The sequence below is a fragment of the Heterocephalus glaber genome, unplaced genomic scaffold, assembly GCF_053883595.1.
Source record: "Heterocephalus glaber isolate CG9 unplaced genomic scaffold, H.glaber_assembly_v1.0 deba00001744, whole genome shotgun sequence".
NCBI lineage: Eukaryota > Metazoa > Chordata > Mammalia > Rodentia > Bathyergidae > Heterocephalus > Heterocephalus glaber.
This window is the reverse complement of record NW_028258450.1, coordinates 2,769,922-2,792,895: the sequence shown is the minus strand read 5'-3', so window position 1 is coordinate 2,792,895 and position 22,974 is coordinate 2,769,922. Positions and strand designations below refer to the sequence as shown.

Genomic DNA, 22,974 nt, shown 5'->3' with positions numbered 1-22,974 from the left:
ACAACGCAGGAGGGAGCACGAAAAGAGTAAGGACCGCCTCGGAGGGGAGAGAGCCAATCAGCAGCGTTTGATCGTGGAGACTCTAGTGCACAGGTCCGGGCCCCTTCCAGATGTAGGCTTGGTCGTTCCAGGTCCGAAAGATCAATAGACACCTCAGGGAGCCGTCCCTGAAGGAAAAGGCGGGTGGTGTGCGACCCTGAAGCTAGCAGCGGATTGACTTCGCCGAAGCCGCGCCCCCAAGGACTGGGCAGGCGTGTCGCTTCCCTTCTTCAACCTATACTTTTCTACAACAAAACGATTTGAGTTGGGCTGCCTTTATTTTTCCTCTCCATTGTCGTGGGTGTCTGCTTTGTGTTGTCCTGAGTGGCTTCGAACCACTTCTTCAGGCTTTTACTCCGTCTCTGCGCAGCTGGCGGGGATCGCTATGACAACAGGCTACGCCCCTACCCGCGGTTTGTGTTTGCGCAGGCGCCAACGGAAGTGAGCCGCCGGAAGCGGAAAGTTCCGTCTCTCCTCTTCCCTCGGAGAGTGAAGCATCGCAGAAGAAACGGGAGTAACTTGTGGGTGCAGTCGCCACCATGTGAGGCCGGGCTGGGTTTAAGTGGCGGGAGGGAGGTTGTAAACTTGGCTGACTAACGGTAGGAGAGGATGAGCAGGGCAGGGGCAGAGGCAGAGATTAAGGATAAAATGGCATACTTTTGTCCTGAGGGCTTCGATCAGGGTATGGGGCCTTCAACGGATCGTGAGTTCTGGAGAGGGGAAATCTTAATCATCTAACGGGCTGGGGGCTCTCGAAGATGCTCTTGTCGAAACGAATTTTAGGGGGAAGCGATTTTTAAGAATAAAGAGCCAGGGGGAGGAAAGTGAGGACTATAAGAAATAACGATTTGAGGTAAGGATTGATCCAGATAATTTAAGCTGCGGGCGGGTGGCTTTTCGACCTCATTTGCGACTTTGACGATAATGAGCCACTGGAATGATTTTGCTGTTTATTTGTTCGGAAGATACTACATTGAGTGTTCACGTGTCAGGCCCTGCGTTAGACACATGGGATACATCAGTGAATACAAAGACCTCATCCCCAAGAAATAATCTCCTGCTGTGGGTTTTGAAGGGAGAAGTGCACTCAGACCATAGAACAATAAGGGGGTATGTAGTGTGTTAGGTGTACAGGGCTGTGAATAAATAGTTGAGCACGCCTTTAATCCCAGCACTTGGGAGGCTGAAGCAGGAGGGTTGTCACGAGTTCAAGGCTACCCTGAAATAGTCTAGTACAGGAACAACAATGGGAAATGACAACAGTGTAGTAACTGTCACAGAAGGACACGTTGAGAAGCTAACACTTGAGCAAGGACCTGAAGAAAGTGAAGGAGTGACGAATACAGATATCTGGAGGTTCCAGGCAAGGGTGAAAGCAGAGCCCTTCAGATGAAAGTTTGCCTCCTATCTGCAGGAGGCCACTGTGGCTGAAACTGTGAGAGAGGGGGCAAATGTAGGGGGCATTGTGAAAACTGGTTTTCCTTTTGCACAAGATGGGAGCTATGGGAAAGCTTTGAAGGGTGATGTGACATGGTTTAGGTTTTAGCACAACCTTTCCTACTGGTCTGTGAAGAACAGACTGTCAGGAGGAGACCAGTAAGACTTCAGGAGAAAGGTGATGGAGATTTAGGGCATGGAAAAGAAATGGCCAGAGTCTGGATGTACAGTGGTAGCCCAGTTCACGAACTTAATTCTTTCCATGATTCTGGTCGAAAACCAAATTGCATGAGAAACAAATCAAATTCAGTGGTTCGATTCAGTGTTGACCTTAAGAGGTAGGTGGCAGGATTCATCAGTAGATTTGACATAGGGTATGAGAGGATGAGAGATGTCACGTGGACATCAAGAGTGTTTATAGAGGACTAGGATGATGGAGTTGCTGTCAGGGGGATTGGGAGCACTGTGGATAGAGTGGGTTGGAGTGGTCAGGTGATGTGGAGCCCAACCTGGGTCAGAGCTGGAAATGTCTATCAGGTATCAGGTGCTTGTGCCCAGACAGGAGACTCGGGTATCAGGGTGCGTGTTGGGGGCAAGGTTGAGGAGACACAGAGTGAAAAGCCATGACCAGCCACGCTCCCAGCCTAAGCCACTGTCACCTATGGTTCCATCCTTGCCTATTCAGGAGCCTCCTCAATAAGCCCAAGAGTGAGATGACCCCAGAGGAGCTGCAAAAGCGGGAGGAGGAGGAATTTAACACAGGTCCACTCTCTGTGCTGACCCAGTCAGTCAAGAACAACACTCAGGTGCTCATCAACTGCCGCAACAACAAGAAACTCCTGGGCCGTGTGAAGGCCTTTGACAGGTGAGCACCTGGGACTTGGGAGGTGTCAGGTCCAGGCCTGGAGGAGCAGCCCCAGCTCCTGTCTGAGGAGCCTGAAGAAAGGTTTCTTAGAAGTTTGGGTGTAGGCTGGGCATGTCAGTGCAGGCCTGTAATCCCCACACTCAGGAGGCTGAGGCGGGAGGATCACCTAGTTTGAGGCCAGCCTGAGCTACATAGTGAGATCCTGTCTCAAAAAAAAAGAGCTTGGGTGTGGAGTAGGAGAAGCATTTTATTTTATTTTATTTTATTTTTACTTTTTTGGTACTGGGGATCGAACTCGGGTCCTTGCACTTGCACAGCAGGTGGCAAATCCACTGAGCTAAATCCCCAGCCCTGGGAGAAACATTTTAAACTCATGAGGTGTGGCTGTCTCTTGGTACTCCTCCAGCTGTCCAAGTATGTGCCTGGGAGCCAGCCTGTTGGGCTTGTGCCCCAGCTGTGTCTCATAGCAACCAGGTACCCTTTGGTGAGTAACTTTCTGGTCTGAACAGTAGCAGTAATCATGGCAAGTACAGGTTCAGTGACTTACTACATGTAAAGTTCATGTGACATGCAGAACTCTCTTAATCAGTTTCACAGTTACTATATAATTAGAGCATCCACCCATCTAGTGACTGTTTTAGCCTCTGGACACAGCAGTGACTAAAACAGAGGTGGTTTCTGTATTCAGGGAGCTTATGCTGTCAGTAGGGAAATCGACAGAAGGCACATAAATATGTGTAATAGGTGTGGGGGGTTCTGTGAAGAAAAGCAAAGCCAAGTCACAGTAGAAAGTGTTGGGAAGGGGGCGCTGTCATGTGGGTTAATCACAGAGACCCTGTCTGAAGAAGCAGTGTAGATCTGAGTACAATGAAGGCGCAAGCTAAGGTCTTTGTGGATAGCCAGACGGAATAGCAAATGACTTTTCCTTTCTGGGCTTTAATTTCCTTATCTGAAAAGTAGACATAATAATACCCTTCATTGAAAAATTGTAGGAATAAACAATGTGGCTGGGCATGGTGGCACAGTTTGGTGGCCTGTAATCTCAATCTTCCAGGAGGCTGAGGCAGGCAGATCTCAAGTTCAAACTTAGCCTGAGCACCTTAGTGACTTAGCAAGGTAAGACCCTGTCTCAAAACAAAGAATAAAAAGGGCTGGGGATATAGCTCAGTGTGAAGGCCCTGGGCTCGATCCTGAGTGCCACCAAAAAAAGAACAAATTACAGTACTTGTAAAAAGCCCTTGCCTCAGTACTGAACATGTGATAAATACTCAGTGAAACATAATCTGTAACCTTTGTCCCCTTCCCCTCAGCGCTAAGGATTGAATATAGGAGCAAGCTACCCCTGAGCTAAACCCCCAGCCCTTTTTAATTTTTGTTTTGAGACAGGCTCTCAAAAGTTGCTAAGTTGCCCAGCCTAGCCTCAAACTTGTAATCTTCTTGCCTCAGCCTCCTGATCAGCTCGGATTACAGTTGTGCTGCTGTGCCTGGCCATACCTTGCAGCCTTTTATTAGCATTCAGGACGTGCTGTCCTCTCACCACTGTGAGGCTTAATCTGAGAATGTTCTTGCCGCTGACTTGTGTGACAGTGACCCAGTCTTTCACTTTGAGCCTCAGTTTCCCCTTGAGCCAAATGAGGGCAAGAACAGGAAATCCTGAGCACGTGAAGACAATAGACCGGGACTCAGACACAGGCTCTGCCACTTCTAAAATGTATGACGCCCCAGGATTTAGCTCAGTGGTTTTGCCGCCTGCTGTGTAAGTGCAAGGACCCGAGTTCAATCCCTGGTACCAAAAAAGAAAAAATAAATAAATAAAATAAAATGTATGACCTTGGATAAGTCACTTTATCCCACTCTTTCTCATCTCCTCTCCAGGCTGGAGATAACATGGTTCACTTTTTTTTTTTTTTGAAGTTGACTTTTCCTTTTTCCCTAGCTTCTTTTGCCTCCGTCAGCTTCCCACCCCTCCGCCCCACCCAGCCTGCCTCCCTGTGTGCCACATTCAGCTCACACTGACAGACACGCATTTGTGGGATCCCTCATGGAATTAGCTGTGTGCATGTGTTGTGGCGTCAGAACTTTACAGAAGTGTAACTGGCATCATAATACCACAAATTTTTAAAAAATATCACAATGTTTCTTTTCTTCTTTCTTTTTTTTTTTTTGATACCAGGGATCAAACTCAGGACCTTGTGCTTTCGAGGCAGGCAGCAGAACCACCAAGCCAAATCCTCAGCCCCACAAATTGTTTTTAAAACAGAACCTTCCATGTGCTCTTCTACATCTTGTTTTTCACATATCATCAACATCTAAGAATATCACTGCAAATCAGCTGAGGCACCCCCTTCCCCATTTATTTACCTAATTATGCTACTTTCTTGAGGGGCAGTGTTTGCAGGAGCAAATAAAATTCCAAACAGAAGTCAAAGGTACCCAGTGAAGTCTCCTCTCCTGTCCTGTCCCCCTGCCACCCTCCTCAGGCTCCAACAGCGTGGCTAATTTTTTGGGTCTCCTCCCAGTTTCTTAATTGACCATAGCACTGCACATATGGAAAGATGCAAGGCCTTTTTATTGTTTGTTTGAAGTCACTGCTAGGGGCACATCAACTTTAGACCTTGGGTTTTTTATTGAATAAAACTTGAAAATTTCCCCCATTGGGTATGCTACTTTTTTATCTCGCTTTTTTCTGAACTGTTAATATGTTCACATAACTCCCAAAGCTAATAATAATCCAATAAAAAGTTTTCCAGGCCCATCCCCAGTTTACCTAGGCTACCCCTTGGCCACTGCTCTTCCAGAATCTTCCAGAGGCAGGGCATGGTGGCATACGTCCGTAATCCCAGCACTCAGGAGGTTGAGGCAAGAGGATCCCTGTGAGTTTGAGAGGAGCCTGAACTATGTAGAATGACCTTGTCTCAAAAAAAAAAAGTCAGGCAGGGGATTTAGGTCAGTGGTTCGTCCGCCTGCCTCGAAAGTGGAAGATCCTGAGTTTGATCCCCGGTACCAAAAAAAAAAGTCTTCCATAGATTCTGCATTGTGTAAGCAAACAGGCAGTGTACGTGCTTCTCCTATCCCCTCCCCTTGTGTTTTGTTTTGCTTTGCTTTGGTTTCTGGTGCCAGAAATGGAACCTAGGGCCTTATGCATACTAAGATGTGCCCTGCCATACCCCTAGCCCCCAGCCTGCTATTTTTCCTGCTGAATGTAACTTTCTGTGCTTACTGTTCCCTATCCTGCCCTTCTCATTTCACAGTGTCTCCTGGAGATTCCTCCATAGCAAAGCAGCGTCCCTTCAGTCTTTTACTGAGTTGGGGTCTCACTGTGCAGTTCAGGCTGGCCATGAACTTGCAATCCTCTTATTTTAACTTCTTTTTCTTTTACCTCAACTTCTTGAGTGCTAGGATTATAGGCATACATTGTGCTCTCAGTATTTCTTCTTATTGCTCACTAATATTCCCATCAAATGTATGTACTTTGGCTTGGTTAAACCAGCAACCTCTTTAAAAACTAAGTTACTGTTGGGTGTGGTGGTACATACCTGTCATCTCAGCACTTGGGAGGCTGAGGCTGGAGGATCACCGTGAGTTCGAGGCAAGACAGCCTGAACTACATAGCCAGATCCTGTCTCAAAAACAAAAAAAAGGGCCGGGGATTTAACTCAGTGGCTCCACACCTGCCTCCCAAGCACAAGGTCCTGAGTTCGATCCCTGGCACCAAAAAAAAAGCTAAGTCACTCTTTGTAGCAGTTATCACTACCTGACAGTATGTTACAGGTCTCTGTTGCTCTCTTGTTTCTTGTTCTGCCCTGGCTAGAATGCACAAGCCATGAAGACAGGGACATCGTCTGCTTTAGTCATTGCCCTGGCAGCTGTTTTTCAAGCTCTGTTCGCCATCTGCATTTGCAGGCATCTGCTGAACGAGCTGACTGCGCTGTCGTCCCAGATGCCCACCCGGGGGTGTGAGGTAGGGGCAGTGTAGGTGTCAGGTGCCACCCGTCCCCAGCACCCCAGGGCCTGGCTCCCTCAACAGATGGTGCTTGGTGCTTCTCTGCTGCTACCCCGAAGTACTTAGACTTCACGGCACAGTGGGAGCCATGTGTGCCATGTGTGCCAGGTTCCATTCTAAGTGCTTACCAGAGATGCTGTATTCATTCCATCTTCAGGCAGCCCTGTGAGAAGGTGCTGATTGTCTAGAGGGGAGCAAACTGAGCACAGTGGGGCAGAGTCCTTGGTCCAAACCTCAGCCCAAGAATGGGCAAGTACTGGGCGTGGTGGCACATGGCTGTAATCCCAGCACCTGAGAGGCTGAGGCAGGAGGATCCCTGCAAGTTTGAGGCCAGCCTGGACTACATAGTGAGACCTTATCTCAAAAAAACAAAAGAATGTACAGGTGTGGCATTGGCAGCCCGGCCCTCCTAGCCTAGGGCCTGCACCCTTCTCAGGGTGGTACTACTGGAGGGGGTCAGAAGCCCCCCCACCCTCACTCCTCTGCCTCCCCATTCCTGCCCCACCAGGCACTGCAACATGGTGCTGGAGAACGTGAAGGAGATGTGGACTGAGGTCCCCAAGAGCGGCAAGGGCAAGAAGAAGTCCAAGCCGGTCAACAAGGACCGCTACATCTCCAAGATGTTCTTGCGCGGGGACTCAGTCATCGTGGTGCTGCGGAACCCGCTCATCGCTGGCAAGTAGGGGCCTCTGCCCTGCTCTCAGGACCTCCTCCCGCCCTCCGAAGTCCTGTCCTTAGTGATGCAGTGATAATAAAGTGCTGCGTTGTTTTTTTTTTTCTTTTCTTTTCTTGGTGATATCTGTCAATCCCAGTGCCTTGTGAGTGGGATGGGCTGGAGGGAGGGAGCTGGGCATGGGGCTGATGCTGAGGCCGGAGCTCTCCCTGTCCCATCCAGTTAGTGCACAGGTTAGAAATGTCCTCGCTTGAAATTGTTTGGATCTTTTTTTCATTTATTCCATCAGGAAACATTCCCTAGGTCTGTGTTGCAAAGCTAGGAACACGCAGTGTCCGAGAGAGACCCTGGCCTCCCCTGTGAACTGAGGAAGTGGATATGAACTTAGAGCAGTCACTACCCAAATGCTGGCACTGACCATGGCCAAGCTGCTAGGGTGCCAGGCTCTGCACTGTTCACACATCCTGCTGGCAACTCCAAGGCTGGTGCTTTTTCCCCCCAGTACTGCGGATTGAAATTATTGACCCCAAGGCCTTCACACTGAGCTACATCCCCAGCTCATTTTTAGTTTGTGATTTTGAGACAGAGCCTTGCTAAGTTGCCCAGGCTGGGCTAGAACTTGCCATCTTTCTACCTCAGCCTCCAAAGTACTGGGATTGCAGGGGTGTGCACTGTGCCTGGCAGCCAGTTATTTATGGCTCCGTTTTCCAGAAGAGGGGAACTGAGACACAGAGGGGTGGTATCATTTCCCAGGGGCATTGATCCAGGAAATGATAATGCTGATTCAAACCCATCCTGTGCTGGCCTGTCGCTTCCCCTCTGAGCATATAATGTGCCCTCTTCCACCCCTGTCTCTGCTCTGTCTGCCTGTGTCCCCTGTCTGTCCTCCACAGGGGCCAAACTCCAAGTGGGTACAGTAGCTTACAGGCCCAAGGTCAGGATTAAATGAGATGTCCAGCTGCGTGTGTGCGTGTGTGTGTGTGTGTGTGTGTGTGTGTGTGTACTGGGATTGAACCCAGTGCCTTAGCTGGAGTTAAATTCCCAGCCTTTTTTTTTTTTTTTGAGATCAGTTCTTGCTTAATCACTCAGTTGCTCAGGCTGATCTTGAACTTGAAATCCTGCTTCAGCCTCCCAGAATGTTGGGATTTCAGGCATGTACCACCACACCTGGCCTGTTGCATGCTTTTTTTTTTTTTTTTGAGACAGGGACTCACTGTGTAGTTCAGGCTGTCCTCGAACTTGCAGCAATCCTCCTGCCTCAGCCTCTTGAGTGCTGGGATTATAGGCATTTGCCACCACGCTTGGCTTCTAGTTGCACTCGAGCTGTGGAATGCACAGTCTGAGTTGCCCTGGAGCCCTCGGTGGAGCTGGGGACCCTGCAGCAGCAGAGAGGCCTGACGTGCAAGGCTGATGAAGGCAGTGTTTATTGAGTTGTCTCCGTCTAACTGGAACAGCCATCCACAGGGTAAATGTTGGGAGTCACCTTGTTTTACAGATGAGACAGCTAAGGCCTCACGAGGGGTCCCAGTCCAGAATCCCTGCCCTGCATCCCCTGATTGACGACTTGAATTAGCAGTAAGTGGGATGGGTTTGCCTGCCTTGCAGGCTGGCATCAGTCTCAAGTTCCTCATCTCGGCCCAGCCTGCCCCAAGTCACCTGCCGCCTCAATGGCCAGAAGCCAAAGCAAATGTCGCAGGAGTAGCACATGGCCGCCTGCAGACCTACACCACGCGTCAGTGGACTTGGGAAACCCCGGGAAGTAGGTATCATCATTGTACCCACTCTGGAAGTGGAACTGAGGCACAGAGGTGGGGAATTTTCCCAAGTGACACAGCTAACAAATGGTCAAACTAAGACAGGAATCAGGCTGTGCCCGCGGCTTTATGGTTCCTGTGTTGCCTTTCCAGAGAAGCAGCCCTCCAAAAATGAGGCGCACACACATACATAATGTAAATCTGTGTATATATCTTAGATAGTTCAGTATCAGGAGAGTACATAGAATAGTCCAATTGGGGATTCTCTTGGGCAGGGGCAGTGTGGCGGCATAGCGTCCACATTTCCTTGTGACATGGCTGAAGTTAAGCAAGGCCACCGTGAACCCCCACCAGCCATACAGCCCACCTGTCATTTCCCTCTATGGCCCAGCCACGGAGATTCTCCCACCCCAGAAATTTAAAAAGCAACAGTGTCTCCTGGACCCTAGCCTTAGGCCCCACCCCACCTAAATGCAAAGGGGTGCAGTTCGGAGTACGGCAGGGGCGTAAGCTTGAAAAGGCTCCAAGTCCAGCTGTGGGGCACATCCATCCAGGGAGCTGGAGGGCCCAAGATGCCGAGTGTGTGTTGTGTGGGGGTTCAGGAGTGGGGTCTTACATGTGGACCAGGGGTCCAGCCAGGATGAGGCTTTGGGCTTCACCCCCCTTTCTCCCAGTTCCCAGGGACCCCATCTCAGGAGGGTAGGGCTGCATCATGCCCCAGCTAGCAGTGGTCTGGCTGCTCAGAGGCGTTTCGGCTCTGAGACCTGCCTGGAACTGCCTGAGGATCTGCAGCCCAGGTCCTCTGCATCCCAGGCCCCTCATGTGTGTTGGGGTTCACCTCACATCCACTCCCCGGGAATACCCTACAGGTGATGCCAGCCTTACACATACCAAGAGCATTCATTCTGCCCCAGCCCTGAACCCAGTCTCCCCCCTTTCTCATGCACCCCAAATGATGCCCCTGCCCTGTCTCTGCTGTGCTTTCCTCACAAAGTCACTCAGAACCTTGAAAATAGCTCCTCACCCTCCAAGGCCTCCATCTATGCAGCCACTATCGTCCTGCAGTGCCCTCCTCACTGAGCTGGCTCCTGGCTTCCACCCCTCTGATGATCCCCAAGGCAGAGGCAAAGGGATCTGTGGAAAAGGCTGGCCCATGGGATGCTCCTGCTGAGCTCGCTAGTGCCCCAAGCAAGCTTTCCACACTGCGCCCCTGCTCACTTCTCTCCCTCCTGTGGGCTCAGACTTCTCCACTCCAGCCTCGAGCACCACAGACAGACCCCGTCCTGCATGTGCCTCACCTTCTGCCTAGAAACTTGTCCTCCAGTTCTCCACAAAGTTGTCTCCACCTCTCGGGCATGGCTTCGATGTCACCTCCTCAGAGATGGCCTCCCAGGCCCCCAGGGCCGCCCAAATTCTCATGACCGCTGCACAGAACATGTAACTTGATGTTCTGTGTTCACAGTCAGTTTCCCCTGTACATTGTCATCTCCAGGAGGGCAAGGACTTTGTCTTTGTTTCCTTCGCCATTTCCCCAGCGTCCCCCACATCGGGTCAGGTACACAGCCGGCCCTCAATACTGAACAGACACGACCTCCCCTGTTGCTAGCAGTAACTTTCCAAGGCCTCCTCTCCAGGCCCTGGAAGCGACTTCGAGGACAAGGCGTGATGAATGGGGACATCGGCGGGGCCAGAGCCCCGGGAGACGCGCTCTGGGCGCTGGCGGTGCGCGTCACTGAGGCTGTAGCGCAGGCGACAGTGGTGCCAGCCCCGGCGGATCTCTGTCTGCACCTGCAACAGCAGGGTGCTCAGGGGCGGCGCCGTTCCCCACGCGCCCGGCAGAGGGGGCGAGCGGGGCCTTTCCTACCTCCTTGTTGATGAAGCAGTAGAGGACGCTGACCAGAAAGCCCTGCAGGAGCAGGCACGGGAGTCAGATGGCGGGCGGGGACAGCGTTGCAACCACCCCTTAATGTGCTCCAACCCTTGACCGGCCCCAGAGCACATTGGATGTCGCCACCCTGGTCCTACAATATGGCGGTCACCTGCTTCCAGCTCTCCCCCTGCCCTTGCCGGTTTGCTGCACAACAGGGGTTAAGAACAGGGCACCTGGCAGTAGGCGGCCTGAGTGTAAAGACCCCTTCCCTACTTGTACCCTCTGGGCAAGCTGCTTAGCCTCTCTGAGCCTCGGTTTCTTCATCTGGAAAATGGGCCTTCTATTTTACCATCTAGTAGTAGCTGTGAGAATTAAGGTACTGTTAATATGCAAGAAGTCAGCGTGCCTGGCATATAGCCTTAAACTTTTATTTTTTGGTACTGGGAATTGAACTCGAGTCCTTATGCTTTTGAGGCAGGCGGTGGAACCACTGAGCTAAATCCCCGGCTAAACTTTTACTTTTGAGACAGGGTCTCGCTATATAGCCCACGCTGGCCTGGACCTTGCAGTGATCCTCCTGCCTTAGCCTCCCCAGTGCTGAGATTACAGGTGTGCACCATCTTGCCCAGGCTTAACCTTTTTCTTAATCTTATTCATTATTATTACCACTCATTATAAATAGTTCATATTTCTATGTGTTCTACCTCTGAACTTAAATAAACACAAAATAGGGCTGAGCTGTAGCACAGTGACAGAGCGGTGCTTAGCATGATCAAGGCCCTGCATTCATTCCCGACATTAAAATAAGTAAATAGCTTATTTCTATTTTATGACTAATTAATAAATTTAAATATCAAACTCAGATCACATCCTTCCTGTTCTAGCAGAGGAAAACCAAATTGAGTACTGGACCTAGTGCCTCATGCCTGTAATCCCAGTGCTCAGGAGGCTGAAGCAAGAGGATGGCAAGTTCAAGCCCAGCCTGGGCAATTGAGAGAGACCCTGTCTCAAGATTAAAAACTAATAAATAAAAAATTCTAAAAGACCCTTGGTTCAGTCCCCAGTGCCACCAAAAAAAATAAACTAGGGCCGGGGATTTAGCTCAGTGGTTTTGCCGCCTGCTGCACAAGCGCAAGGACTCGAGTTTGATCCCCGGTACCAAAAAAAATCAAACAACAAAATACTGAAATTTTAAAAATTGGCCAGATGCAGAGCTGTAATCTCAGCATTTTGAGAGGCTGAGGCAGGAAGACAGCCTCAAGTTTGAGGCCAGCCTGGGCTTTATAGTGAAATTCTGTCTTAAAAAAAACAAACCCCAAAATTAATTAATTAAAAGACACCAAACAGGTTTGGCTCAGTCCCCAAGGCCCCTCACTTCTCTCTACTCCCCCCCCCCACCCCCTGCCTCTGGCTCTGGAGCTTCAGGAAGCCTGGCCTCCCTGTATAATGTGGCCACTCTCCTCCTTGAGGTCTCGTGCCTAGTGCCTCTCCTCCTGGAGCACCCCCAGATATCTACTGACTGTTCCTCACCTCCTCAGCTCTCTGCTCCACTGTCTCCTCAGCAAGGCCTTCCCTGACCTCCAGTCCAGAATAGCACTGCCATCTTTCCTTGGATACTCTGCCCCCTACCCCAATTCAGGATTCAACCCTGTGTCTTCATACTGAGCTATATCCCCAACCCTTTAAAAAATATTTAATTTGGACACACTTAAGTTGCTAAGTTGCCCAGGCTGGGCTACATCTTTCTGCTTCAGCCTCCTAGAACGCTGGGATTACAGGCCTGCACCACACCTGGCTGCATCACATTTTTTTTTTTTTTTTTTTTTTTTTTTTTTTTTGGTACCAGGGATTGAACTTGGGACCTTGCACTTGTGAGGCAGGCGCCCGAACCACTGAGCTAAATCCTGGGCCCTGCATCAGTTTTCCTGCCCCTCCCCCCACATTTAACCATGCCATTGTGTATATGGTGTTTAGTGCCTGTCTTCCAAAAAGTATGGACCATTTGGTTCTTGGCCTTATCTCCACCATAAACCTGGAAGACAGCTTAGTGGTGATAAGTGTTCAATAATTTTTTGCTGAATTTGATGAATGAACAGTCTTGTGAGGTGAGACTGGTATTGTCCCCACTTTAGAGATGACAAGACTGAGGCCCAAAGAGGTGAAGCAAAGCAGGGACTACTGAAATAAGGCCAATAAGTGCAGCACTGGCTTAAAATTTTAAAATTTGAGCTTAAACTTGAGTACTTTCTTATTTCTTCTTCTTTTGGGGGGAGGGGGTACCAGGGATCGAACTCGGGTCCTTGCTCTTGCACAGCAGGCGGTGAAACCACTGAGCTAAATCCCCGGCTCAACTTTTTTATTTCTATACCGGAGGCCTCCCACTTTCCTCATCCTGGTCTCTACCCGAGGTGAAGGCCACACAGCTGACAAGCTCCTGGGAAGTGACGGAACCTGAATGTGACCCCAGCTGTGTGCCATGTCCAGCCCTTGCTCCCTGCAGGGGGCGGTACTGCCGGGTCCGCAGTCTCCAGCCTCGGTCCAGCTGCCTCCCCAGCCCGGGGGAGCTCCAGCTCGGTATTTTGCACACATTCCCATCGTCACACCCCACTCGGGGACGACTGCAGCCCCCGGGCCCCGCCCGAGCACCTGGAAGGAGCTGAGGAAGATCTCAAAGCCCAGCTTGGCAAAGCGCAGGGTGCCCCGGGCCTGTTCCTCGGTCACCGGAGCGAACACCACCTCGTGCACGCCCAGCAGAGGTACCAGAGTGAGCGTGGAGCGAGCCAGCCTGGAGACAGACGGCGGCATTGGTCCCTGGTGCTCGGGGCCGCACCTTGCGCCAGTCTCCTCTCCCGGGCTCCCCCTCAACACCCTCACCTCAGCCGATAGTCCGGACAGCGCATCTGCCGCATCCTCAGCTTGGACACAAGGAGGCCAAGAATGCGCATGAAGATGAGGAAATTAATCTGCAAGGAGAGAGAGGCTGAGCCAGATACGACCCAATCTGGGGGGCAGGAAATGACTCCCCGCTTCCCAGAATGGGAAATCCTTGAGGACGGCCTGGAGGAAGAGGAACCGTCCATACCAAGATGGTTACGAGGATGGGAGTGCGTATGATCCACCAAATGGCCTTGACATCGTTCCGCTCCCAGCACCTGGGGGAGGCAGGCGAGAACTGAGGAAATGTCTGGATTTTCTGTATCACCACCATCGCTGTCCGGGCCACGCCCACCTCATTTAAGGCCCACCCACTCTTTAAAGGCCCCCCCCCCCGTTGCTAGAAAGGCCCTGCCCCTTTCCAGGCGTCCTAGAAGTCCTAGAACACAACCTTCTCCAACTGCCCATTCCTTCAGACTCCGCCCAGGTTCGCCCCAGCCCCCGTTGCCCAGGTTTCCAGGGATCCCCGCCCACGTCCCTCAAAGCTCCACCCACCTCCCAGGCCCCGCCCCAGACCCTGCAACTCACTGCGTGTTCTCGTACAGGTACCTGACGATCACCCAGGGAATGACGAAAAGCGCGGGGGCCCCTGTGCAGACCCCGACCCCCGCCCCCCACCCCGCCGCAGCCGTCAGCGCGCGCACGGGCTCCTCCAGGCCCACGACCCGCGGGATTCCTCTGCCGGGGTGGGGAGGCAGAAGCATGGAGAGGAAGGTGACCCCCTGAGGTAGACCAGCTGGGCAGTGGGGAGCCGAGGAGCGCTGGGCTGGGCTGGGCGGGGTCGGGGTCGGGGCTCACCCCAGCCGAAGAGCAGGTAGCCCCGGAAATGGCCCTCCTCTGAGCCGCCCACGAGCACCAGGAGCCGGTGCAGGTACACGCCCTCCACCAGCAGCCACGTGTAGTTGGCACCCACGCAGTACTGGGTCACGATCTGGGCCGTGCGGCAGGCGGCTAGGGCCTGGGGAGGGTCGGACGGTGGCTTCAAATATTCTCCCACCCAAGGTCCCCAGTGGATGGATGGTATTTGTGGTTAGCTTCTCTCACCCTGTTTTCTTTCCTTTCTATATGAACCCTCGCATTCTGAACACCTTAATAACTGTCATCTTCCTTTCTGTCACCAGAGTCCCTCCTCCAGAACCTCAAAATATATCCTCTGCCACGCGGCCTCCTAAGAACTGAACTTTCATGCCAGCTTATGGACCCCTCCATTAACAAGTGGTATGGCCCCTTGTTACTGGTCGCCCCCCTCTTCCAGTAACAAATTGGTACTCTCCCTCTCTCCCACCCCCACCCCACTAATTTCCTCCATCCTGGCTCCCTCACCACCGCTCAGGTGGAAAAGCCCCATCATAATCACCTGGAATGGAAAATTCCAATAAGGGAAAGGGAAGGGGGATTCAACAGTGGAGGAGGCTGAGTTGGGAGGGTCCCTCTCCAAAGGTGTTTGCCGGTAGTAAGTGGAGGAGGTCCACCAGAGGGGGCAGCAGATTCCCCTTTGGAGGATAGGAAGGAGGAGGCGCACCTTGTTCCACGTGATAGGGGTCTGATCCCCAGGGTAGGGCCGAGGCGGAGGCAGGAGGCGGTCTCGGGTGAGGATGGCTGCCGCACGCAGCATGAAGGACGTGAACAGGTTGATGTGGATGTAATTACGAGTGCAGCGGAGCCGCCTGTGGAATTTGAGAGGCAATCTGGGGACCCCTGCAGAGCTGTCCTCTGCCACATGCAGTTAACCACCTACAGAGCCCTTCTCATAGAACCCTCCCGGGATGCTCAGAGCTGGTGAAACCCATCACCCCATCTTACTGGGAAGCCTGAGGCTTCTCTACCATGGCCACTTGGGGTTGGGGGTCCCACCTGAAGAAACTCAAGATGAGCAGGGCTAGCAGCAGTGTGGCAAAGGACAGGGAGTAGCCAATGGTGTATACCACCTGCAGCCGCTCCAAGATCAGCTTCTGGTCCTGGTGGGGGTGAGGAGAGCATGGGAATGAGGCTCTGACTGCAGGCCCAGGAGGGGCTTCCCAGTGGGAAAGTTGGTCTTTTCCTCTTTGTTCCTTCCCAACAGCCCAGTTTTCCCTTGAGCCACCACCTACCCTTATTTGAGTGGGGCTGCTTCTCTCTTCAGCTCCAGGGCTGGGATGTTTCCAGCCAGTGTGAGCATTCTCCCCAACACACACCCCACCCGCATGGATTCACCCACACAGACCACAGCACCCAGCCAAGACAGTGTCAGTCCTGGGATGTGATGCTGGGGTTGTGGAGGGGAAAGCTCAGCCTGAGGTCTGCACAGAGGAAAGCAGGCATGAGATGGTGAGAAACCGAGAGATTTCCCGCTGTGTCTTTTGAGCACCTACATCTCTCTGTTCCTGAAGCTGTTGTCTTACACTGGACTTTTAAATTCGAAGCCAATATGTTTCTCTTTTCCTCCTGTGAGTCCAAGTTGGGTTTCTATTCCTTGCAACGCAGAGCCCTGAGCAAGCACAGTGGGCTGCCAGTCCTTTCACCTCTCCCTAGACACCCTAACCCGAATCCCTGGCCTCTTATTACCTGAAACACCCCGTTTTTCTCTGGATTCTCACACTGAGTATGATCTCTCCAAGGTCCCCACTGGCCATCGCTGCCACACCATCGGAGGACAAAGCCTGTAGCCACTGTGAGAGGACAAGGGAGGGGATCAGAGGCACACAGAAAGAGAGCTAGACACAGCCTGTGTGAAGGGAGCGTGAAAGCGATATGATGATCACAAGCCCGTGTACACCTTACATGTGTCAACTTAATGTTTATACAAGGTTGTGAAAGTGCTACTATCATTAACCCCATTTTATAGATGGGGAAATGGAGGCACAAAGAAGTTAAAAATAAATGCCTGAGGCTGCATAGCTAGCGAGGCCAGGGAGACCAACAGGAAGAAAACAACAAAACAGGAAGACAGCCTCAAAACAAGGAGAGAAAATAAGAACCCTACTGTCCTGAGAGACAGAGGGGACACAGCCTGACCAAAAGGGGAGGGGACAGTGAAGGGCCAGGGACAGAAGCAGGAGGCTGTGTGAGAGCTGCAGGGCAGTGGGGCCTGGGGGTCGCGAGTCCAGGGAACGCCTCACCTTGCCGGTACCAGGGCAGGTACCAGGGGCACGACGCACGGGCAGTGGTGTTGGGGGCAGCATAGTCCCAGCAGACGTACATATCGAAGGACCCGTTGCAGGCGAGGCCTGGGGTGGACATGAGGTCAGATGCTGGGTGGACCTACTGTGCGGTGGGACCAGCGGTTCTCGCTCAAGCCAGCCCCGCTCTAGCCCCACCCACCCGGAGCCCGTTGGTCCCTGAAAGACCACAGGCTCCGCCCACCACCCAAATCCCAGCCTGGCTCCTCCCACCAAGGAAGTCTCAGACCGACTCTTCCCACGTAGGGAGGGCCTTCCGGAGTTCCGCCCCTTCAGGGCTAGCACGGTCCCAAGATCCCTTCCCTGTCCAGCTTCTTCTCTGAAGTCAACTTTTTTAAAATTTTATTTTATGAGACAGGGTCTCTCATGTATTTCCAGCTGGCCTTGAACTCACTACATAGCCCAGGCTGGCCTCGAACTCCCGGCGATCCTCCTGCCTCAGTTTCCCGAGTAAGGAGATCACAGGCGTGCGCTACCACGCCCGGTTCTCAGAGTCACCGATTAATCAGGTCTCACCGCAGCAGGTCTCACTGCTCTCGGGGCAGCCCCACTTAAACGCCCCGGACCCAGCCACATCAATCTCAGATTTCTTCTTTCAGACCCCGTCCTCAGCCCCAGGCCCGCCCCAAGCCCACCCCTTAGCCCCAGTTCCTCCCGCCAGCCCCTGGCCTCTGGCGTCAACCTGAGGGCGGCTCCGCGGCGTCCAGGGTCTCCTGGCACTCCCGGCGGTACCGTTCCCAGCGCTGGTACAGCTCCCCCGCCGTTTGTCCCCCAGAACCTGTCTAGGAGAAGAGAGAAGGGAGGATCCCCCCAGACGGACCCCCGCTCCCAGGCAGCTCAGCTCGCTAGAGCCACGAACACCCTAGACAGAGACTTGGAGGGGCTGTCTCCTGCACGGCAGTCTTGGGTAGCCTAGAAACCTCTGAGGGGTGCCTAGAAACCGCCAAGGGATTTGCTACCCGAGACTGCAACCCTTTAGGAAAGTGGAAGAGGGCACGGTGACTGGACCTCATCAGGAGGATTTGTGGGAGTAGGGGAAGAGTACAAACTATCATCAAAACTTGAGTCTGAGCAAGCGGGGCAAAACTCTGAATGAGAGGCCTTGAAACCCAGCCCTCCCCCCAAGCCCGAGCTTCTGAGTCCCAGGGTCCTCACCTCCGCCCTCCGCAGCGGCAGCCCCCATAGCGACAGCAGCAGCAGCGCCCGTAAGGGCCAAGAGTTCAGCATCACGAGGGCGGAGGAGGGGCTGGAGGGTCCCAGGACAAAGTCAGCCCCCTCCGCCCTTCGCCCTGGGACTCCAACCCAGCGCCCACTCGCCTTAGGGATTCCTACAGGTGCGCTGGAGGCCCGGCCGCCTCCGGATTGGGGCGGGGCGGAGCCGGTGGGACGGGCGTGGCCTCCGGCGGTGGCTGGAACCGGGAACCTAAGCGCGAGGCTCCGGCCGCCCCCAACTGTTGCTGGGGCAGCGGCGGTGGAAGGGAGGGTGTTTGCCGAGGGGGCTGTTGCCCTAGAACTGCGCTGGGCAGAAGCGTCAGTGTCACTCAGAGTCTAGACCTACAGACCCCGGGGGACCTGCGGATCACCAAGGAGAGGAGCGAGTAGAAACTGTCAGCCAAGGCTGTGGGGGAGCTTGAAACGCCCATCTGAGTTCCCATTCTTTCAGCCCAAAAGGTTTCCCAGATGCAGATAGGAGCCCGACCTTACAAAACTTTCCCCATATGTTCAGATAAAGCCCACAGTCCTCGTGACAAGCCCTCCCAGCATCCAAATACCTAGGGACCCGAGAGGCATCAGACCCTGGGCTTAGATCGGCAGGGGTCCAGATGCCTGAAAATCCTTTGTTCTAACCCCAATACTCTCTGGCTCCTCCCCGGGGGCACTCACAGTGCAGGGAAAGGGGAGGCGAGGGGGATCTGAGACAGAGCCCCAGAAAGACAGAGACACAGGAGACAGGAGTAGAGAGACGCAAGACGGAGTGACCATGAGACACACAGCAAGAGACCAGAAACCAAAGGGCAGAGACATGCAGAGAGACGGAGGGAGGAAAAGAGGCCTAGAAGAGACAGCCGTCTGGAGGCTCAGCCGAGACGGACACTCAGAGACAGATACAGGTTGGGCACAGGCAGGACACAGAGGCGTGGGGTGAGGCGGAGCCGGAGCTGGAGAGGGACCCGAGGCCCAGAGCAGAGACGGGGGGATTGGGGGTGCAGGTGGGGAAGGGGTTGCCCTCACCTGTTCCCAGTCCTTCTCCTGGTCACTCGCTCCCTCTGCCGCTGCCTCCGGGTCCTCGCCTGTGCTCTGGAAGAGGTGACAGGCGCTGGCAGCCTGGGGTGGTGGGAGGGGGCGGGGCCAGGGCGGAACCGAGGCTGGAGGGGGAGCTGGGGACCGGAAGCAGAGGGCCCTCGCCCTACCCGACCCTGAGTAGCACAGTCAGTCGGTGTCACAGGGGAGAGGAGTCACAGTTCTGAGGACCCTCCACCTGGTGTCCACCATCTCTCCACCTCCACTCAGCCCTCAGGTCCCAGTGTGCACACACGGCCACAGTCACACACAAGTGTCACGCACAGCCCCATCGCTGAGCCCCAGAGAGGCACACACAGGCACGGAAGGAAGCTGGGCCGCTGTTCCTTGGAGTCACACTTCATTCACAGGAGCGCAGCGCCATCCACACCACAGGGTGAGGCGGGTGGCTGTGCAGTGCTGCGGACTCCTACACACACGCTGGGAACAGTCAGTGCCCCAAGGCCCCGGGAACGCTGTCAGTGACACAAGTCACAAGCACCCTCTCTCCCCCACCCTGTCCTCCCCTCCTGCGGGGCCCGATGGAGAGGACCAGGACACCTCCATCACCAGGGGTCCCCAGGTTTGCCCAGAGCAGGGATTCCAGGGATGACGTCAATGTGGTAAATGCACACTTCGTGTGCTACTCACAGGCTTGCACGGTTCTCTCCAGTCACACAAGGTGCTAGGGGACCAGACCTGCTAGTGTCCACTCAGCCACACACTCCACATGATGTCCCACCCCAAAACACATCCCTCAAGTGTCACCCCGGCACCTGCTGTCACAAGCGCTCACACGTTCACAGGCAGCGGTGTGGTCTCCTGGACGGACAGCTCCCCGAGACAGACAGAACCCCACACTCACCAGTCCCACACACTCCAACGAGTGCCACATGCGATCCCACAGCTGCACAGCTTCGTGGTCACAGTCACCCCTGAGTCACACAGATTTCCAATCTCTGCTTCCAGGCTCTTTCTTTGCCCTAAATGGGGGAACATCGCCCATGGGGGAAGGCTCAGGACCCAGTTCCCGCCCTCAGGGCCTCACCCCCTTTAACACACACCACCGCCTCCTGCTCATTAATCACACTAACAAGCATGACCACACACTCCCTCGGGACTCAAAGATGCGTGGGACAGAGGAGAGCCTGCCCATTTTGCAGAGGAGAAACCAAGGCCCAGAGGCCTCATAGGGGTGGGCAGCAAGGCGTGGCCTGAGGGCTGCATCACAGGCTGGAAGGAGACAAGTCTGGGGTGTAGGGTCCTTGCCATCTGCCCTCTGGGGCCTCCCTGCCCTCTGGCCCACATTCCTGGTGCCCTCGGGTCCTGGGAAAGCTCCATCCTGAAGTGGACAGGGAAGAGGGTCTGAGATGGCTCAGCACCTCCTGGAGAGGCTGGGGCTAGGGAGGAGTCACCCTGGTCCCAAGAGGGTGGGGAGAGTCACTCCAATGAGGGGGAGGAGGAAGCAGGGGAGAGGAGCTGAGGTGGCATGAGAGGCAGGAAGAGAAACAAAGACGATGACGGAGAGAGCTAGAAGGAGAGACAGGCAGGAAGAGAGGGGAGGGAAGGAGAGAGAGAGAGACAGAGAGGGAGAAGGGAGGAGAGGGAAGGGAAGGGGAAGGGGAAGGGAAGGGGAAGGGAAGAGGAAGGGAAGGGGAAGGGGAGGGGAAGAGGAAGGGGAAGGGGAAGCCAGGCTTGGTGGCTAATGCCTGTAATCCCAGCACTCAGAAGGCTGAGGCGGGAAGATCACTGCCTGGGCTACATAGTGAGTTCAAGACCAGCCTGACTGCACAGGGAGACCCTGTCTCAAAATATAAAGAAAGAAAAAAAAAAGGAGAGTGGAAGAGAAGGGCAAGGAGCAGGAGAGAGACAGAAACACAAGAAACGGAGAGGTGGGCTATGGCACTGCAGCGGCAGGGGCCAGGGGCGGGAGCCTGCGAGCTGGGCTGTGAGGAGAGACAGTCCTGCCTGCCCTGGGAGCCGAGCACTCCCTCTCGGGAACACAGGGTGGGGAGGGAGGGCAGATGCCCGGGCCCCTGACCGGCCCCTCCCATCCCATCCAGCCCTCTGGGGAGGGGACAGCAAGTCCTATGCTGGGGCTTCAGGAGACTTGGGGCAGACGGGAGCCTGGTGCCTTTGTCCAGGCAGCCATGTGGCACAGCCGAGCCTCGCAGGGGACCCGGGTCTCCACACTGCTGCTCCTGCCTCAGTCCCTGTCCCCTGGCCCAGCCTTTCCCCCTCTTCTGCCCCTCATCGCTGCCCTCTTCTCCCTGGCCTCTCCCCCACCTCCTTTCACTGGGGTCCTGTTCCCGCCTCCTCCTTGGCTCCAACCCCTCCGTCTGGTCTCTTGTCTCGCCTTCTCTCCCTTCCGCCAGCCCCTTGTGCCTGCCGCTTTCTGTCTCTCTGCTTCTTTCTCCGGGCCAGTCCCCACTTGCCAGCCTTTAGAAACTTTCTCCTTCCTCTCTCCTCCTGTCCTGTCTTTCAGGTGTCTGTCAGGTGTCGCTCTCTCCACTGCCCCCAGGCTGGGGGCTCCCGGCTCTGGTCCCTGCACCTCGGCCCCCAGCGCTGACCAGGCAGTAGCCCCGCCCACCCGGAATGGAGGCTGAGAGCCGCTGTCCCCATGGGGCCGACAGGCCGAGCAGCGCCTGCCTGGGGAGCAGCAGGGGCCTGGGGCTCAGGCAGATGGTGCAGGAGAAATGAGGCAGAGAGATATGGGGAAAGGGGGCACCCCATGGGGACTGAGGCCAGAACTAGGAGGCTGAGCCAGCTCCCTGAGATTCAGGACTGCAGAGAGAAGCCAGAGAGAGATGCATGCACAAAGATGGAGAGACACAGAGAGCGGTGGCAAGAGAGAGACAGAGATGGCCTGAGCGAGACACGGCCACCAACATGGGGCAATGGGGACAGAGACCCAGACAGGGACCAAAGGGACCGTGACACACAGTGAGACAGGATCCAGACAGACAGGAAGACACGACTATCCAGAGACAGACACCGAGAGAGACAAACCTAAAAACACAGGGATACAAAGAGGTACAGAGGCTGGACAGACAGAAACATAGACATGGAGACTCAGAGTGCATGAAGGATGGAGAAAGAGACCCAAAGAAACAAGATCTAAGAAACAGGCTTGGTGTGGAGGCTCACACCCAGAATTTCAGCACTCTGGGAGGCTGAGGCAGGAAGATTTCAAGTTTGAGCCTAGCCTGGGCAACTTAGCAATTTAGCAAGACCCTGCCTCAAAGAAAAAATTAAAAGTGGGCTGGGGGTGTAGTTCAATGTAAAAGCCTTAGCTCCTCTCAGCCTCTTCTAGGACTTGGGGAAAAAGACAGCGCCAGTCTCCATAGCGACCTCCCCAGATCCTGAGGGCAAATATTGTCCCGTCCGCAAGCCAGCGGCAGGACGATGTTGACATAATCTGGAGCTGGGTGAGGTAGGGGGTCCAGGGGCCCAGAGGTGACGGGGGGGGGCGGGCAGGAAAGCAGAGGGGCTCCCAGCTGGGGCTCTCCAGGCATCCAGGCAGCTCCACCTCCTGCATCTTCAAATGCTGAGCACACAACTCAGCCGGGGCCGCGTGGTCAGTCCTGTAGGGCTCCCTGCTGCCCCCTGGTGGCGGTGGACAAGCTGAGGCAACCCCTTTCCAAGCCTCGACGACAGCAGGCTGACCTGAAAGTTTTCCTTCTGGGGGCTAGCACACTCTTCTACCCCTACTCCCATCCGCCAAGGCAGCCCGGCAGCCAGAGGGCCCTGCTAAAGCCCAAATCTCATCCTGTCTCTCACGTGCTCCGAACCTGCGGTGGCTCCCCAGTGCCCTCAGGGGAAGCACAGGCTCCTCCCCACTACCTTCCAGGCCTTTGCTGAGCTTCCCAGCCTTGTCTCCATGCCTTCCTGACTCCTCAGACTCGCCTCAGCACTCCCAACATTTCTCTTCACAATTTACCTAAATTGCCTCCCTCCATCT

General features: G+C 54.3%; 2 protein-coding genes across 3 annotated transcripts; one reads left to right on the top strand and one right to left on the bottom strand.

The window, feature by feature from the left end:
* The first annotated feature begins 7 nt into the window (after positions 1-7).
* Snrpd2 (small nuclear ribonucleoprotein D2 polypeptide) lies at positions 8-7,123 on the top strand. Of its 2 annotated transcripts, XM_021245761.2 has the most exons (4): positions 8-93; positions 469-580; positions 2,162-2,341; positions 6,853-7,123. In XM_021245761.2, coding segments are annotated over exons 2-4 (357 nt in total). In that variant the 5' UTR covers positions 8-93; positions 469-578; the 3' UTR covers positions 7,028-7,123. The 2 variants fall into 2 exon arrangements, with proteins under 2 accessions (XP_021101420.1, XP_004867197.1); XM_004867140.4 differs by lacking the exon at positions 8-93 and having other exon boundaries at positions 394-580.
* A 1,839-nt stretch (positions 7,124-8,962) lies between these two features.
* On the bottom strand, positions 8,963-19,046 carry Gipr (gastric inhibitory polypeptide receptor). Its single transcript, XM_021246012.2, has 14 exons — positions 18,966-19,046; positions 17,889-17,979; positions 17,416-17,515; positions 16,674-16,781; positions 16,120-16,223; positions 15,430-15,533; positions 15,098-15,242; positions 14,374-14,533; positions 14,104-14,164; positions 13,724-13,793; positions 13,516-13,604; positions 13,288-13,426; positions 10,636-10,677; positions 8,963-10,559 (listed from the first exon to the last, which is right to left on the bottom strand). The coding sequence occupies exons 2-14, from the start codon at positions 17,958-17,960 to the stop codon at positions 10,374-10,376; spliced, it is 1,380 nt and encodes a 459-aa protein (XP_021101671.1). The 5' UTR covers positions 17,961-17,979; positions 18,966-19,046; the 3' UTR covers positions 8,963-10,373.
* Between the last annotated feature and the right edge of the window lie 3,928 nt (positions 19,047-22,974).